The sequence below is a fragment of the Elephas maximus genome, chromosome 6, assembly GCF_024166365.1.
Source record: "Elephas maximus indicus isolate mEleMax1 chromosome 6, mEleMax1 primary haplotype, whole genome shotgun sequence".
NCBI classification, from domain to species: Eukaryota; Metazoa; Chordata; class Mammalia; order Proboscidea; family Elephantidae; genus Elephas; species Elephas maximus.
Window position 1 is genome coordinate 144,330,671 of NC_064824.1, and position 18,411 is coordinate 144,349,081.

Genomic DNA, 18,411 nt, shown 5'->3' on the forward strand with positions numbered 1-18,411 from the left:
GACTCATGGAGTGGAGAGACCTGAGGCAGTGTGAACCACAGGGGACAAGGATGGCAGTTACTGAATCAAGTTGTTATCCCCCCAGCCCGTAGGGGCATAAAGCAGAGTGCTTGCCAGCCAGCTTCATGTGGCAGAAAGACCTTGTCACATTAGGAAGTGGGGCGAGAAAAGCCTCCCCATTATTTCCTCTGATGACTACAACACTCCTTTCACAACAGCCATAAAGTTCATAATTGTGGTCTCAATGTTGTTGATGGGGACACACTGTTTATAAACTTGACCTTGAACTCACTAGAATTAACAGCACCTGATAGTAAAACTCCTGCAGACACTGATCCTCACACAGCCAAGGATCCGCCCAGTTAATCGTGATGGTTCATAATATCCCTTCAGCTGACATCTGCTGGTGCTTTCCAAGGTCCTACATCCTGAAATTGGACGTGTGACCATACTAGCTGTTAGTCTCATCATCCACACCACATAGGACAACATTTGAGAGATGTCAGAAAGCCTTATACTGCTGTGGAAATTCTATATCTGAGCAATAAAAGGGAAATGCAGTATGTTTTCAGAATGTGCAGCATCATTTAAGTGACAGCATATATGCTCCAGGCAGCCATCCTAGCCACCATACACACAGAAACACACATGTACACATAGGTACACACATGTGTATATGCAAATAACCATGGCTCAGTACATGCCTGTACACACACATGCACATGTGCATGCGTACATGAGCACAGCATAAAGGCACACCATCCTAGAGGTACTCAATCCCTCCCAATTTTTTGTTTTGTTTTGATGAGAAGGACAACCATTACTCAGACACAGCACCTCTTCATTTAAAAGTCTGGTGGTGGACCCACAGGAGGACTCTTCTGGGTGGGTAAATCGTACCTGGTTTCTGCTACTGCTGCAGCATGTTACATGGAGCATAGAGGACTATTCCACAGCACAAGTGCACTTTAGATTGTAAGAACGTCAGACAGAACCTGGCAGGAGGTGGGCATATGCCGTCCTCAGCATAGAGCCACACATGTGATGAAGAGGAAGCTGTGTGCCTGCCTCAGGGTCCAGTTCTGTAGGTTCTTCCTGGACTTCCCTACCCATGTTTTATTGGTCTCAGTGTTGCTCTGTCTGACGCGGCCCGTGATTTCTCATCAACACCTCACACCCTGGCCGTGCGTGGGGCTTATGCTGACATGCTCCCTACAAGCAGTGCTGTGCCATGGCTATGGCCTAAGTCCCCCAGCTATACATCCCAGTCACAGCATGCCTTCCTGCTCAGAGGTTCTGCTGACTCACTTCTGGTCAGATCAACAGAAAGCAAAAACAGTTTGATTTTATGTTTGGTATTGAAGAATTGACGCCTTTGAGTTATAGTGTTGATGAAGAATGTTTATTATACCATGGACTGCCAAAAGAATGAACAAATCTGTATTGGAAGAAGTACACACAGAATGCTCCTTGGAAGCAAAGATGTTGGGACTACATCTCACATACTTTGGACCTGTTGTCAGGAGGATCAGTCCCTGGAGAAGGACATCATGCTTGGTAGTCAGTGGAAAAGGGGAAGACCCTCAGCAAGCTGGACTGACACAGTGGCTGCAAGAATGGACTCAGGCATAACAATGATTGTGAAGATGGAGCAAGACCGGGCAGTGTTTTGTTCTGTTGTACATAAGGTTGCTATGAGTTAGAAATAACTCGATGGGGATTGAGTCCTGGTGGCACACTGTTAAAGAGCTCATGTGGCTAACCAAAAAGTTGGCAGTTCAAATCTACCAGCCACTCCTTGGAAACCCTGTGGGGGTAGTTCTATTATGTCTTATAGGGTCACCATGAGTCAGAATTGACTTGACGGCAACAGGTTATGTTTTTGGTATTGAGGGGACAGAAAATCAAAAATCCTCCTGAGAATTATTTAAGCTATTCAAAAGTCATCTTAACAATTCTACCATAAATGATTCTTTTCACAGTGAAATTTCATTCCTAACAGGATGTGTTAGTAGTGTCCAGTGGCTGCTGTAACAGAGGACCACAAAATAAGGGGTTTAAAACAACAGAAATTTATTCTTTCACAGTTCAGCCCAGAAGTGTGAAATCAGGGTATCAGCAGTGTTCTGCTCCCTCAGAAGGCTCTCCTAGCTCCTGGTGGTTGCTGGCAATCCTTGGTGTTTTTTGGTTTGTAGACACATCGATCCCTTCCTCTGTATTCACATGGCGGTCTTCCTTCTGTGTGTGTCTGCATGTCTCCAAAGATGATCCTTCTTCTTATAAGGACATCAGTCATTAGATTTAGGAACGACCCTATTCCACTGTGACTTCATCTTAACTTGAATCCATCTGCAGAGACCCTATTTCCAAATAAGCTCACATTCACAGTTTCTAAGCAGACATAATCTTGGTGGTACACTGTTCATCCCAGTGAATAGTGGGGACAACTTAAAATATGAATAAATAGCTGTATCTACCCTACTTTACTTGTTGTTGGTTCTGCTGTTCTGGGCATTTCCTCGGAACTTAGCAGCACTGAACATTTAGAGGAAGCACTTGTATCTGGCGACTGTAACTGATGTGTCACCTGTCACTGCTACGTGACAGCAGCATCGCTGAAGGTGTCCCACCTGGATGGCGAGAACATGAGGTCAGCACGGTTGAAGTGCAGAGGTTAGACACAAGTGTGGACGAGTCACGTCGCTGTGGCCACGGCTAAAGATACAAACCCCGTGGTGACGGACACAGATAACCTGTATCTCCACAGGAATTAAGTAGTTCCAAGGCAAATGAATTCATATGTTCACACTCACTTAAGAAATGGATTTGTTTTGAACTTCACACTTGTTAACCCAAGCAGATAAGTCCTAAAATCTTTGTTTTAGGATTGAATAGGCAAAATGTTATTATTAAATGTTCCACAGGGCACATGCGTGCAAATACTGACATAACTATGAATTTTTATGTCTGAGCCTTTTTAAAAAGAACTATGCCAAATACTTTTATGGAATAATTACCTGCTGTCACAACATTATCCTAACAAAGCTGCCAACCAAGTAATTCGCACCTTTGTGTTTAATAAGAGTGTTCAAGTTGAACTCAAATAAAACATTTCAACTCACCAGTTATGTTACAAAACACCAGGAAGGGCTCCAGGGGACCGCTGCCATCGGGGTCGATGTGGTAGAAACCTGAGGAGTAGCCCCTGTGCTTGTAGGCTTCGCACGACTGCTCATAGAGCGCTGGAAAGAAACGTCTCCCATGGGAAAGGGAATGGAGCGGAATGAAGCTCTTAGCGTTTTAGTTAGGAGACAAAGGGAAGCTTGAGCTGTTTTATAGTAAATATTTACCCATCCAGAGAAAATGCACTCACATCTAGAATGTAAAGTTATTTTTAAGTTAATGTGTATAGAATTATATTTAACTTGATAGAAGAAACAAGTGTTGAAATTATTTAAAAATATTTTTAACCCACTAAAGGTGAATAAAATCACCTAGCCTAATGGGAAATTTGGTTTTCTCTTATATTATGTGTTACAAGTAAGTAGATTAAAGGAATGTTTACATGTTAAGGCGTTTTTACAAGTGTGATGTGTTTTCAGAGACTCTGGGTGCTGGAAATGATCAATGTACTCAGCTGCTAACCAAAAGGATGGAGGTTCAAATCTATGCAGAGGAGCCTCAAAAGAAAGGCCTGACAACCTATTTCCAAAAAATCATCCATTGAAAACCCTAAGGAGCACAATTCTACCCTGACACACACGGGGTTGCCATTAGTCAGATTCGACTCCATGGCGGCTGGTTTGAATGTGTTATCGTTCCTTAGTGGCTTATATTACTTGAGTAAGTAAACCTCTCTCTCTCTCTAAACCTATATATTTAAGGCTATCCTACATCTTCTTCCCTTTTCCAAACCTCAAAGCGGAAGTAAAACTGTAATGACTTCAGTTTCAGTCTTTCCGTCTGGCCTCATTTCTCAGGACAGCCTCACTGGTCAGTTACTCTGGGTCTGCTAAACTTTTACCGCCCCATGATTTACCTGCTAAGAACCACAGTAAAGTCAACTCAGTTGTTAGCTCAGTGTGGGTCGCAGTTGAAAAATACATTTATTTATCTTCTCATTGCTTTCTCAGAGTTCTTGGAATTATATTTATTTAGTTAGATTTGCTGATGATAATTACACAAGGATAATTAACCCATCAAAGCACCCTCAGGAGCCATCTGCTTTGTGTAGGATTCTATGCCAGGTGGGATGGAGAAGACAGAGAGGTAGAAGATGCGGCCCTTGGACAGTCTCCTGTCTGCTGCTTAGGCCTCTGGTCTCCAGGTCTCACCAACTCTACAAGGAGGCATAGCGTGGAGATAGGACTCTCTCCTCACCCCTCTCACTTGGCCCTCCTGTAAGTAATAGGAAGAGGGTAGTGTCCCTCTGATAACATGGTGGAGGATGAAGGTGGGTGCAGCCTGAGCCTGCCCTCTTTTCCCCCTTCCCTTCCCTGCACAGAGATCTCTAAGCCCCTCTGTGAATCTCTAGGGCTGGGATTCTGGGTTCTGGTCCCAATTCTTCCCCGAGGCCCACGCAGTGAAATATTAGGTAAGTTACCATACTGCCTGAAATTCAAGCCCCACCGTCAGGACGGGCATCATGACAATACCTGTCCCACCAGCCTCCTGTAAATTTCTTAAGGATTAAATTAGACAAAAAGTGCAAGTATTACACCAAGGCATTGGTTCTGGGGTGATGGTTTTGACCCCCAGGGACACTTGGCAATGCTTGGAGGCATTTCTGGTTCTCACAACTGGATGTGGGGATAATGCTACTGGAATCTAGTGAGTAGAGGCCACAGATGCTGCTAAACACCCTGCAATGTACAGGGCAGCCCCCACAACAGTTACTGGGCCCCAAATGTCAGTAATGCTGGGGTTGACAAACCCTGCATCAGGGTGAAGAATGATAGAAGAGGGCAAGTTATGTACCGTTTCTGTTTCCTCAGCAGTAAAATGGAGATTTTAGTAGCACCTAAGTCCTAGGGCTGCTGTACAGGTTGAATTAGGTAATATAGACAGGGCATTAGAACAGGACCGGCCTTGTAAGAAGTCTTTAATACATAGGAACAATTCTCATCATCATTACCATCATCATCACCACCACTACCATCATTATCATCACCATCATCATCATCACCACCACCATCATCATCACCATCATCACCATCATTATCACCACCACCATCATCATTATCATCACCACCACTACCATCATCATCACCACTGCTACCATCATCATCACCATCGCCATCACCACCACCATCATCACCATCATCATCCTACCATCATCATCACCACTGCTACCATCATCACCACCACCATCATCACTATCATCATCACCACCATCATTATCATTACCACTGCTACCATCATCATCACCACCACTACCATCATCATCACCATCGTCATCGCCACTGCTACCATCATCACCACCACTACCATCATCATCATCACCATCATCATCACCATCATTATCACCACCACCACCATCATCATCACCATCATTATCACCACCACCACTGTCATTATCATCACTGTCACCATCACAATCATCACCATCATCATCACAATCATCACCACTATCATCATCATCACCACCACCATCATCATCGTTACCACCGTCAACTTCATCATCATTGTCACCATCACCATCAAGGAATGCCAGGGCTGGAAGGGGGTCTCTCTGAAATCTGAATCCCCACAGCACTTGGGCCCTTCCTCCCAGGGCTTCTCCTGAGGATTCGTTCAATTCTTTGAACATTAATAACCTGAAGATGTTTGTATTTCCACCTTATGTTGTTGCCAGGAAGTTCAGAACCAAAACTGCTGCCCAACTCAAGAAAACAAATGAGATTATAATTGGCATGCTTGACTTTGTTTCCTTTTCCTTTTTGATTACTTTCGATTTGCTTACATGTATGTTCCTTTTCTCTGTTGTCTCACTCTTTCCTACCAGTTTTGATATTTCTGTAAGTGACTTAAACTAGAACTTCATTGGATTCTGAAATGCGTATTTGTTTACCAAACAGTGGTTGCACATAAAGAGACATGTGCACTCATCCTAATGAGAAGAAGCATGGAGGTCCTGGAGGTCAGGACAGATAGACAGGGCAGGCAGCAGTGCAAGGCTTACAGTGGTGGCATGTGGCGCCTGTGTAGCTGGTGCCGCTGCAGTTGCAGTAGAAGGTGTTCCAGGTCTGGGAGCACTTGCCACCATGCTCGCAGTAGTTGGGCAAACACCTGAAAGAAGGAGCAGAGACTGTCCACCACAGGTCATCGCACATACAGGTCATGTGAGCTGAACGTGTGTGAATGCTGCACAGGATGACAGCAGTCAGGTACATGACTAATTCAAAGTGAATATTGAAGCTGCATATTAAGTTCCTACCCCAACAGGGAGTTTCTAGGTAGTGCAAGAGGTTAATGTGCTCTGCTGTTAACTGAAAGGTTGGTGGTTAGAGTCCACCCAGAGGAACCTTGAAAGAAAGGCTTGGCAATTAACTTCCAAAAAATTAGCCATTGAAAGCCCTATGGAGGACAGTTCTACTCTGACAGACATGGGGCTGCCATGAGTCGTAACTGATACGAGGTCAACTGTTATGGTTTACCACTAACACTGAACTCCAAATTAATCCATCTGTCAGGCTCAACTGATCATCAAACATTTATGACAGCTGAACTTGCAGCTCTTCCTTTATAGTGGAGAACTATTTTTATGTACCAAAGTAACACAATATTTACTTTATAAGTTCTGAATAGCAACTGCTTATGTAAAATAATAAAGACATTTCATCACGCTGACTTACCCCACTATTTAAATTTTTAAAGGAAGGAATGGAAGAGAAGGGGAGAAACCAAGTAGAGAAACCCAAAAGCAAAGAGAGAGAGAGAGGGCCAGGCAGAGAAATCATTGTTACTTATCATCAGTGGGCCAGGAATCTAGAGGATCATTTGTTCTAGGCTCACATATCATCGTTGCATTTCTTTTTCCATTTAGGATTTAGCGTAAAAAGCCATTTGGGACCAAAGCTTTATGTACATTGTGTTTTCCCAAGACGAACAAATAAATCGGCAAAAGCTCAAGTAAACCCAATAGCCATGTCTGCCTGATGAATATTTTTCCATGTGCTTAATTAAAACTAAGAATGAGACACCTGAAATTCCACTTAGAGGACTTTTGGAATTTCAATTAACCAGAGTCTTGTTGATTTTCTTGATTATAAAAAGCAAATGTTCACTATCAAATAATCAACCTATCGAAAAGAATAATAATCAGAACCTGGAATGTACGAAGTATAAATCTAGGAAAATTGGAAATCGTCAAAAATGAGATCGATATCTAGGCATTAGTGAGCTGAAATGGACTGGTATTGGCCATTTTGAATCAGACAATCATATAGTCTACTATGCTGGGAATGACAACTTGAAGAGGAATGGTGTTAAATCATCATCAAAAAGAACATTTCAAGATCTATCCTGAAGTACAACGCTGTCAGTGATAGGATAATATCCATACACCTACAAGGAAGGCCAGTTAATACGACTATTATTCAAATTTACACACCAACCACTAGGCCAAAGATGAAGAAAGAGAACGTTTTTATCAGCTGCTACATTCTGAAATTGATCGAACATGCAATCAAGATGCATTGATAATTACTGGCAATTGGAATGAGAAAGTTGGAAACAAAGAAGGATCCGGAGTTGGAAAATATGGCCTTGGTGACAGAAACAATGCTGGAGATCGAATGATAGAATTTTGCAAGACCAACGACTTCTTCATTGCAAATACCTTCTTTCACCAACATAAAGGAGACTATACACGTGGACCTCACCAGATGGAACACACAGAAATCAAATTGACTACATCTGTGGAAAGAGACGATGGAAGAGCTCAATATCATCAGTCAGAACAAGGCCAGGGGAAGACTGTGGAACAGACCATCAATTGCTCATATGCAAGTTCAAGATGAAATGGAAGAAAATCAGAGCAAGTTCACAAGAGCCAAAATATGACCTTGACTAGATCCCACCTGAATCTAGAGGCCATCTCAAGAATAGATTTGACGCATTGAACACTAGTGACAAAAGACCAGACGAGTTGTGCAAGGACATCATGCATGAAGAAGGCAAGAGGTCACTGAAAAGACAGGAAAGAAAGAAAAGACCAAGACGGATGTCAGAGGAGACTCTGAAACTTACTCTTGAGCATTGAGCAGCTAAAGCAAAAGGAAGAATTGATGAAGTAAAAGAACCAACAGAAGATTTCAAAGGGCCTCTCGAGAAGACAAAATAAAGTATTATAATGACATGTGCAAAGAGCGGGGGATGGAAAACCAAAAGGGAAGAACAAGCTCAGCGTTTCTCAAGCTGAAAGAACTGAAGGAAAACTTCAAGCCTCGAGTTGCAATAGTGAAGGATTCCATGGGGAAAATATTAAATGATGCAGGAAGCATCAAAAGAAGATGGAAGGAATACACAGAGTCATTATACCAAAAAGAATTAGTCGATGTTCAACCATGTCAAGAGGTGGCATATGATCAGGAACCGATGGTACTGAAGGAAGAAGTCCAAGCTGCTCTGAAGGCACTGGTGAAAAACAAGGCTCCAGGAACTGAAAGAATATCAGTTGAGATGTTTCAACAAAGAGATGCAGCACTGGAGGTGCTCACTTGTCTATGCCAAGAAATATGAAAGACAGCTTTCTGACCAACTGACTGGAAGAGATCCATATTTATGCCTATTCCCAAGAACGGTGATCCAACCAAATGTGGAAATTATAGAACAATATCATTAATATTACATGCAAGCAAAATTCTGCTGAAGATCATTCAAAAGTAGCTGCAGCAGTCTATCGACAGGGAACTGCCAGAAATTCAGGCCGGTTTCAGAAGAGGCCATGGAACCAGAGATATCATTGCTGATGTCAGATGGATCCTGGCTGAAAGCAGAGAATACCAGAAGGATGTTTACCTGTGTTTTATTGATTATGCAAAGGCATTTGACTGTGTGGATCATAACAAGCTATGGATAACACTGTGAAGAATGGGAATTCCAGAACACTTAATTGTGCTCATGAGGAACCTTTACATAGATCAAGAGGCAGTTGTTCGGACAGAACAAGGGGATACTGATTGGTTTAAAGTCAGGAAAGGTGTGCGTCAGGGTTGTATTCTTTCACCATACCTATTTAATCTGTATGCTGAGCAAATAATACGAGAAGCTGGACTATATGAAGAAGAATGGGGCATCAAGATTGGAGGAAGACTCATTAACAACCTGCATTATGCAGATGACACAATCTTGCTTGCTGAAAGTGAAGAGGACTTGAAGCACTTACTAATGAATATCAAAGACCACAGCCTTCAGTATGGATTACAACTCAACATAAAGAAAACAAAAATCCTCACAACCGGATCAATGAGCAACATCATGATAAATGGAGAAAATATTGAAGTTGTCAAGGATTTCATTTTACATGGATTCACAATCAACAGCCATGGAAGCAGCAGTCAAGTAATCAAAAGACGCATTGCATTGGGTAAATCTGCTGCAAAGGACCTCTTCAACGTGTTGAAGAGCAAAGATGTCACCCTGAAGACTAAAGTGCGCCTGACCCAAGCCATGGTATTTTCAATCGCATCATATGCATGTGAAAACTGGACCATGAATAATGAAGACTGAAGAGTTGACGCCTTTGAATTGTGGTGTTGGCGAAGAATATTAGATATACTGTGGACTGCCAAAAGAACGAACAAATCTGTCTTAGAATAAGTACAACCAGAATGCTCCTTAGAAGCAGGGATGGCAAGACTGCGTCTTACATACTTTGGACATGTTTTCAGGAGGGATCAGTCCCTGGAGGACATCATGCTTAGCAGAGCACAGGGTCAGCAGAAAAGAGGAAGACCCTCAAGGAGGTGGATTGACACAGTGGCTGCAACAATGAGCTCACGCATAACAACGATTTTAAGGATGGTGCAGGACTGGGCAGTGTTTCGTTCTGTTGTGCATAGGGTCGCTATGAGTCAGAACCAACTCAATGGCACCTAACAATAACAACAACAACAATCCAAAAGAATATAAAAAAAGAAAGTAAAAATCATCTGAAATATTAGCACATAAAATAACCACCACAGTTATACAAGCATATATATTTATGTATCCAAAACCAAAAAACCAAATCCACTGCTGTTGAGTCGATTCCAACTCATAGCGACCCTACAGGACAGAGTGGAACTGCCCCATAGAGTTTCCAAGGAGCGCCTGGCAGATTCCAACTGCTGACCCTTTGGTTAGCAGCTGTAGCACTTAACCACTATATCATCAGGGTTTCCATATTTATATATAAACATGTAAATTTGGATTATACTTGATGTTTTCTAATATTCTTATCAATCAATCAATAATATATGGTATGCATTTCCACGACAACAAATTTATATTACCAGGTTTTATGGTTCATAGAAACCATTAACATAGTTATCATTCATTTTAAATGTTTTATATATACATATGATGGGAGTTCACAAAATATTAAAATCAGTGGCAAAAACAATAAAACCAGTGATTTATCAGATATACAATTGGCAAGCCCTGGTGTTTTTTAACAGACATTAACGAGAATGTTTTTAGCATGTGAAAAGCTAAGTTACTTTGTGTAGAAAACCGAAGATGAAGCCTTTCACTCCTGTGGTAAATGCTATGTTCTAGTTGGTCTACATTTCCCAGCCCATATGCCTTCTATCCAAATGCTGTCATTTGAAGGAGGCTTTATTTTATACAGTTATAGATAAAATTTTCTTACTTTCTTAAAATTAGAAATATAGCTACTCTATTTCCTGCGTGATAGCACTAAGAGAGAGAAAGAAAGGAAACAGAAGGGGGAAAAGAGAGAGGGGAGACAGACAACTTCACAACTGCCAACCTGTCAACTGTGTGTTTCTCTGTAATCTGCCATCAACATTTCAAATAAAGGGTGTCAGGGTGCAGCAGAACACCATCCTTACCTGTCCAGGATGCTGCAGGTGTCTACCTGGAGGTCGCTAAAGTTCCCCAGTGATCCCCGCTGCACTGCAATCAGGTCCACCTCTTGGGCATTGATGGAGATTTCTCTCAGACACCCCTGGAACCCGGCAAGGGCCTGTGCACACTCAGACCCAGAGGTGAGAGGGTGGCACCCTGAAAAGATGGTAACCAGGGCACAATGCTGCCCAGCATACTGGAAGGAAAGGCAGCTTGATCCCTCTGCTTACAGAAACCTGAGACTTAGATTTCTTCTAAATTTATGAGACGGTCTTCCTGCTTATTTGGGAGGGGAGGAGAATAAAAGTTACTAGGCAGAGAGTAAAATAGCACTGGAGTCAGGAATATGAAAAAGATGAAGTTATGGCAAAATATAAAATTCAACAAGGTGAAGCATGATTCTTTTTTAAAGCACACCAGGAAAACTGAACTCCTTTTAGCATTATGCATCATAGGTGGAAAAAATTAAAATGTACATGGATTTCAAGTTAGAGATGAAGGAACAAATCTTATTATATGCGCAATAGTCATCACTCTGATACTTTCTTTTCCCAATAAGCTACTTTAATACGGCAAATACGAGCATGCATTCATACCTCAAGCCTTCTTCAGGCATGCTGGAGTGTCATATACTAGCCACACATCAACTTTGAAGTTTCAAATGTACAGTTATCTCAAAACATCTGGTCAGACTCTGATACCTTTCATTTACTGTTTTCTTAATTAAAGGGTTATACACAGTCCAAATGGTTAACTATCTACTGAAGGATGGCATGCATGTTGTAAATTTGATTGATCTCTATAGATGGAGTCTACTTACCTTTCCATCATTTAATATATTGGGACTGAAAGGATATTAATTTAATAAAAAGTCTGTGCAACCATTACATGCTAAAAATAGTAACAACTCTGCTAATCTCCTTTTTTCATAAAACAAATTCTTTAACTCACCCAAAATAAAATTATTTCTGAAACTTAGGCAACAGTGTGATGGTAGCCACAAAGGATAGCCATGCAGCTTCACAGAGAAACCCATCAGATGCAACTTAGCTAGCTGCCTTTGATTATGAGAAAAGCCAGTCCTGACTGGCTGGAGTTTATCTGAGACCATTGAGGAAGACAGGAGGGTCATCTTCTCTAACGATGGCAGATGAATCGCTAATGAAGGGTCTTTGTACCAGGCTCACTGAGCTGGTAACCTTCAGGAGAGGAGAGTGCAAGTTCACTGAGCATGATGTTGTCTGCCCAAACCCACGGCATGAGTGTGAAATCGAAAGATACGAAGATTCCACCGGCCGTTTAAAGGAATCTGATGCCAGGTATCTTTTATGAGGTCTAATGGAACAAATGCAGACAGCTATGACAACTGCAATGCAGCTACTCGAAGAACACTTCACAAAGAAAGCTTGGTCAAGGAAAAAAGTGAAAAGTGAACCAACAATAGCAGAACTCTACTGCGACAGGTGCAGAATACCACTACCTCGTATGTGGACCACTTTCACTGTAATAAGACTACTTGAAACCCAGCACAAGGCCAGAATATACCCGTCACCATTGTGACCATAAGCCTTAAGAGCCAGCCTAACAAATTACTCCCTTGGCAGAGGACCTTTACAAATATATTTTCTTGACTCAAGAGTGATGCCTGGAAATTCTTAGTTGAACATGTAGCAGAGAAAGAGGAAGGGAAATTGAAGCTGATAAGAAAGTCTCAGAATGCAGGATACTGGATAATATATAAGATTTGATAAATGAGATCCTATTAATAAAGGGACTCTCACTTCCTTACACAACGCATTTCTAGAGGGACTCAACAAAAAGTTTTGAGTTGGCACAAGAAAGAAACACTAAACTTGAAGACAAATCAAAATATTCCAATCTGATTAATAATAATAATGAGGTAGAAGAAGTAGAGGCTCAGAGACCTGTGAAGCTACATCGGGTAAACCAGCAAATGAGTAATGGGAGTCCCACAAGGACAGGTGTGCCATAGACAGAAGAACGGTCCCCTCCCCAAAACATCCATGCCCTAATCCCTAGAACCTCTGAATATGTCACATTACCTGGCAAAAAAGAGTGAATGGTTCAGATGGAATTAAGGCTGCTAATCAGCTAACCTTGAGATGAGGAGATTATCCTGGATTATTTGGGTTGGCCCAACTAATCTCGTATACTCTGGACATGTTATCAGGACAGATCAGTCCCTGGAGAAGACCATCATGCTTGGTAAAGTAGAAAGTCAGTGAAAAAGAGGAAGACCCTCAACAAGATAAACTGGCACAGTGGCTGCAACAATGGGCTCAAGCATAGCAATGATTATGAGGGTGGCATAGGACCAGGCAGCGTTTCATTCTGTTGTACATAGGGACACTATGAGCTGGAACCAACTCTACAGCACCCAACAACAACAACAATCTAATCACATGGGACCTTAAACATGAAGATGCTTTCCTTGCTATGGTCAGAGGGAGACGTGACAGAAGAATAAGGGTCAGAGAAATGTGCCTTTGCTGCCTTGGAAGGTACATAAAGGGGGAGCCAGGGGATTAAGGCAGCCTCCAGAATCTGGAAAAGGCCAGGACACAGATCCTCCCCTAGAGCCTCCAGAAAGGAACGCAGGCCTGCCAACATCTTGATTTTAGCCCGGTGGAACCCACGATGGACATCTCACTTTCAAAAGTGTAATAAAGTGTGTTCATTTAAGCAACTAAGTTTGTGGCCATTTGTTATGCAAGCAATAGAAAATTAATATAGGGAGAGACAGAAAGGGGCAGAAAAAAATTTGAAAAAACAATGACCGAAAGCTTCCCAAATGATATGAAAAATGTTAATCTACAGATCTGAGAAGATCAGCAGACTGCAAGTAAAATGATCTCAAAGAGAACCACACCTAAACACATCATAGTCAAACCATTGAAAGACAAAGGCAAAAAGAAAACCTTGAAAGCAGCAAGAGGAAAACGACACATCCATTCAGGGAAGCATTGAAGAATGAATGGCTGACTTTTCATCTGAAATAATGGAGGACAGAAAGCAGTGGTACAGTACATTCAAAGTGCTGGAGGGAAAAAAAAAACTGTCAAAAAAGAATTCTATGTTCAGGAAAACTATCCCTCAAAAATGAAGGCAAAATAAAACTTCCCCAGAAAAACAAAGACTGAGAGAATGTGTTGCTAGCAAATATGCCGTAGAAGAAATACTAAAGGAAGTACTTCAGGTTGGAAGGAAAGAAAACCAAACAGTAACTCAAATCCACATGAAGAAATTAAGAGAACTAGAAAAAGCAAATATGTGGGTGAATATTACAGATTGTAAAAATATCTTTTTTTCCTTCACTTAACTGATTTCAGTGGCATAAGATTGCATAAAGCAATATTTATTAAATGGCATTCTAGGGCTTATAACATAAAAACATGGAGTATAGGGCTTATAACATAAAAACATGCAGTATATATGCCAACAATAACCAAAGGAGAGGAGAGAAATGGGGCAACATTGGAGCAAAAGGTCACATTTTACCAGAATTAAATTGTTATTAATATGAATTAGAGCATGATAAATTAAAATGCACATTATAATCCCAAGAGCAGTTACTAAGTAAATAACTCAAAAAAAAAAAAAAAAAAAAAGCCAAAGGAATAAAAATGACACCAAGAAAAAAGAGAGGATCAAAAAATACTTTAAAAATACAGAAAACATGTAATAAAATGGCATATACAATATGGATGACCTTCAAAATTATTATTCTAAGTGTAAGAAGCTAGACACAAGAGATGACCTATTGAATAAGTCCATTTATATAAAATATTCAAAACAGGAAAATCTATAAAGTCATAAAGAAGATTAATGGTTGCCTGGGTTTGGGGAAGGGAGTAGGGTTTGACTTCAAATGGACAAGAGGGATAATTTTGGGGTAATGGAAATGTCCTAAAACTGGGTCATGATGATGGGTGTACAGCCTTATAAACATACTAAAAATCACTGAATCATACACTTAAGATGAGTGAGTTTTAGGTAAATTATACCTCAATAAAGCTGCTTTTTTAAAAAATAAAGTTCTTCATGTTTGCTGAAGTCTTGGGGAATCAGGCATCCATAATATATAGAGACAATCATGACTGTTCCTCCAGTATGCAGAGAAGTAAAGATACCCCAGCCCCTTCGCTCACCTCCAAAGTAATAGGTCTCTCCAGAATAAATATCCATGGGAACCACCATGTGAGCAGTGGAGGCCATGTTGTTGTCCACCTTCAAACTCAGGCGATTCCTCTTGGCTGTGAAGGAGACGGAATGCCACTGCCCATCATTCAGCCCAGCACCTGGCAACATCAGGTAACAGAGACACCCATTAACCACAAGGCTGGTAGGTGCTGGAGAAGAGTGACATAAATCATGCAATGAGTTCAGCCAGTGCAGAAACTCAAAGTGTGTGGAGGAAACCAGTCCCATTCGTGTAAAAGGCAAGTGTGTGGTCCACCTCCGTAACAAGCCCTGGACAATTTGAACATCTGAAGTGTCCCATCACCTGATCCAGGACATCTCCGAGCTCCCATTCATGTCACTGAACTTTGGGAGGGAGATGCAGAAGCTCAAGTATTGTCCAAAATCACAGGATAAATTCAAACATGCTTTATGTTATTTTCTTGCCTTTCTATGTGTCACTATTGATAATACCTCTCTACTCTTTATATGCTCTCTATCTAGACAGATTCTATAATATTATATAGATGCTTAGAAGAATATTAATAAAATGTAAAATTCACAAGAGATTATGCATGTGTGTGTATGTGTGTGTGTGTGTAGGGACACACAAATTACTGGGTAGACAGGAAATGTGCCTATATAGATGGTGATTTTTAGATGAGGGGGATTGCAGTGATTTTCGTTTTATTTCACTTTGCTATATTTTCCAAATTTTCTACAAAGGGATAAGCTGTTGCTGTAATAAGAAAACAAAGTGTTCATATTAGTCTTAGAGATCATGTTGGTCCCTCAAAAGCAGTCACCGTCTCGCAGATGTGTGTGAAGTGATAACCTGTTCTTTTAGAAGGAGTGAAATTAAGTCTCTGGGGAGTGGGTAGAGGCCACATACCCTCACCTCTCTCATGTAGATGTACTCAGCAGGTTCCACATTGAGTGAAAAGCTAACACAGTATCACTCTGAGATAAAATTAGTACTCGCGTTGGTGGCGAAGGTTGGCAGTTGGAATCCACCAGCAGCCACTCCTTGGAAATCCTATTGGAGCAGTTCTACTCTGTCCTGTAGGGTCATTATGAGTCAGAATTGAGTCGACGGCAGTGGCTTTTGTCCTTAGTGGCCCAGCAGGCCCAGAAAGAGAGCATTGGCTCTGGTTTTCATTCCCCTTGGCTGTCCTATGCCTGGGGATACTGTTTCCCAAAACCGGGTTCAGGCAGGGTAGTGTCAAACCCTGGCCATGTGAACAGGTTCAGAGTGACACAAACCCAGGTTTGGGCGCTTGCAGCTCACTGTTTGCAACATATCAGTGAAGAAGAAAAAAGTAGGTTTTCAAAGACTCTGTATGGCTTGGCTTCTGAAAGATAATAGGAAAGAGGTAGAAACATAGCATGACGGATTTAGGTTCAATCTTTAAATCCCATTTCCCTGTAGAAAGAGTTTATTTTGAAATAGGCCACCAGAAAGAGTTCTGAGGCCCCTGGTGGTATGAAGATGAAGTACTCCAAAGTTTCCTTCCAGAATGTTCCTTCCTCATCATGTCCCAGTGGAAGTCCATGGCCTCTGCTCTTCTCCCCAGGAAGCATCTCAGACCCTGAATCTTCTTTGTACAAGGCTTCACACCTTCCTTCTACCCTGAGTTTGCCTCTGCTCTCAGTCTGTACCCCTGGCCTCCGTGTGCATAGGAATCACCTGAGATGTTAAAACGCAGATTGTGGTTCAGCTCAGCAAGTCTAGAGTGGACTGAGATCCACACTTTCCAACAAGCTCCTGGGGGGTGCTAATGCTGCTGTCCACTGGACCACACTTTTAGTGGGGCTGGGCAACTGTGGGTCAGACTTAACCTCCTGTCAAGTCTTTGCAGGGAGGGAACACTTTGAATGAAAGTCCCAACAGATTAACTAAGGGTGCCTGTGTGACTTGACACAAATAATCCAGGGGCCGAGAGAGAGGAGGAGGAGGGGACTGAATGACGGTTCCTCCTGGGTGGATGGCACCCTACTGGTGTTTGATCTAGGGAACCACTATGGTCGTATTTCAAATGTGATGATCCTGCCTCCGGCTGTTGTTACTCCTGGGTGGGATGAACTTACCCACATTCCTGATTCTCCCAGGGGCCAAAGGGAGCTCATCCAGATGCCTGAATTGACAGGGCAGGGGCTACAATGAGGGTGCACAGATGGACAGAGCTAACTCTGATGAGAGGGGTGTGGGCTACCCAAAGGGTGCAGGGTGTCCCCAGTGTTACCAGATTCCCAGATTCTTCATAAGAGCCAGACATCTAGATTTTATTATTAATCTTCCTGATTTCTAAATGTTGGCTATCATTTGAAAAAAAAAAAAAAATCCATGCATCTATCCAGCCCAAAGATAACTGAGGGGCAGGATTGCCAGGCTTTGGAAGCTTGAAAATCAACATGGAAGTAGCTAGAAAAGGCATTCAGCTAAGACTTCAATAACATTGGAATTATAAGTGGGTTGTTCTTTAGATCCCACTATCAACTGATTGGTTTCTGGTTTGATCTTCAAAAGGGTGGCAAAGATTGACAACATATTTGTGGCGTGGAAAATTATTTCAGACCCCTTACTAGCTAGAATAATATTTTAAAACAACAATTTGCAAAGTTGTATACTATGTTGAAAACTTTGGCTTCTAATTTAAATATTTATACAAATTGTAACTCAATTCACCTCCACGTTCAACACAATTTAACTTTTATTCCATGTAAGAATCTCAGTGCGTATCAGATTACCAATTTAAATCTCTAACAGCCAAGAAAAAGAGAAACCACTCTCATTTAATGAGAGAATATAATTTATTATGATAATAATTCATAAGCAAAAAGTCACTCTCATTAAAGAGCCACTGTGTTGAATTCTCATAACTGTGCTTACAGTCATGCTTTAATTATCATATCTTAATGCTGTGAACTGTAGGTCAAAATTCTTTGCCTACAGTAGTACAAATGTGTCAAATCGTCCATATTTTAATTAGCTGATCATCAAATACAACATTGCCATGCTTCGCTAACTCCAGCAATAAATAAAAATTTCAAAGCAAACAGGAAAATAAAAGGCAGCGATTGTTAGTTTTGTTTAAGAAAAGAACCAGAGGCATTTTATGCTAGGTAAATGCTTTTTTT

The 18,411-nt window shown here is 41.5% G+C and overlaps 1 protein-coding gene across 1 annotated transcript in view; it reads right to left on the reverse strand.

Annotated features, from left to right (window-relative positions):
- LOC126078305 (contactin-associated protein-like 4) overlaps positions 1-18,411 on the reverse strand; it is a 205,728-nt gene that overhangs the window by 68,779 nt on the left and 118,538 nt on the right. Inside the window, exons 9-12 of the mRNA XM_049888754.1 lie at positions 15,243-15,392; positions 11,058-11,229; positions 6,182-6,288; positions 3,123-3,242 (exon numbers count right to left, since the gene is read on the reverse strand). Of these exons, the coding sequence (XP_049744711.1) occupies positions 3,123-3,242; positions 6,182-6,288; positions 11,058-11,229; positions 15,243-15,392 (549 nt within the window). The remainder of the gene's footprint in view (positions 1-3,122; positions 3,243-6,181; positions 6,289-11,057; positions 11,230-15,242; positions 15,393-18,411) is intronic.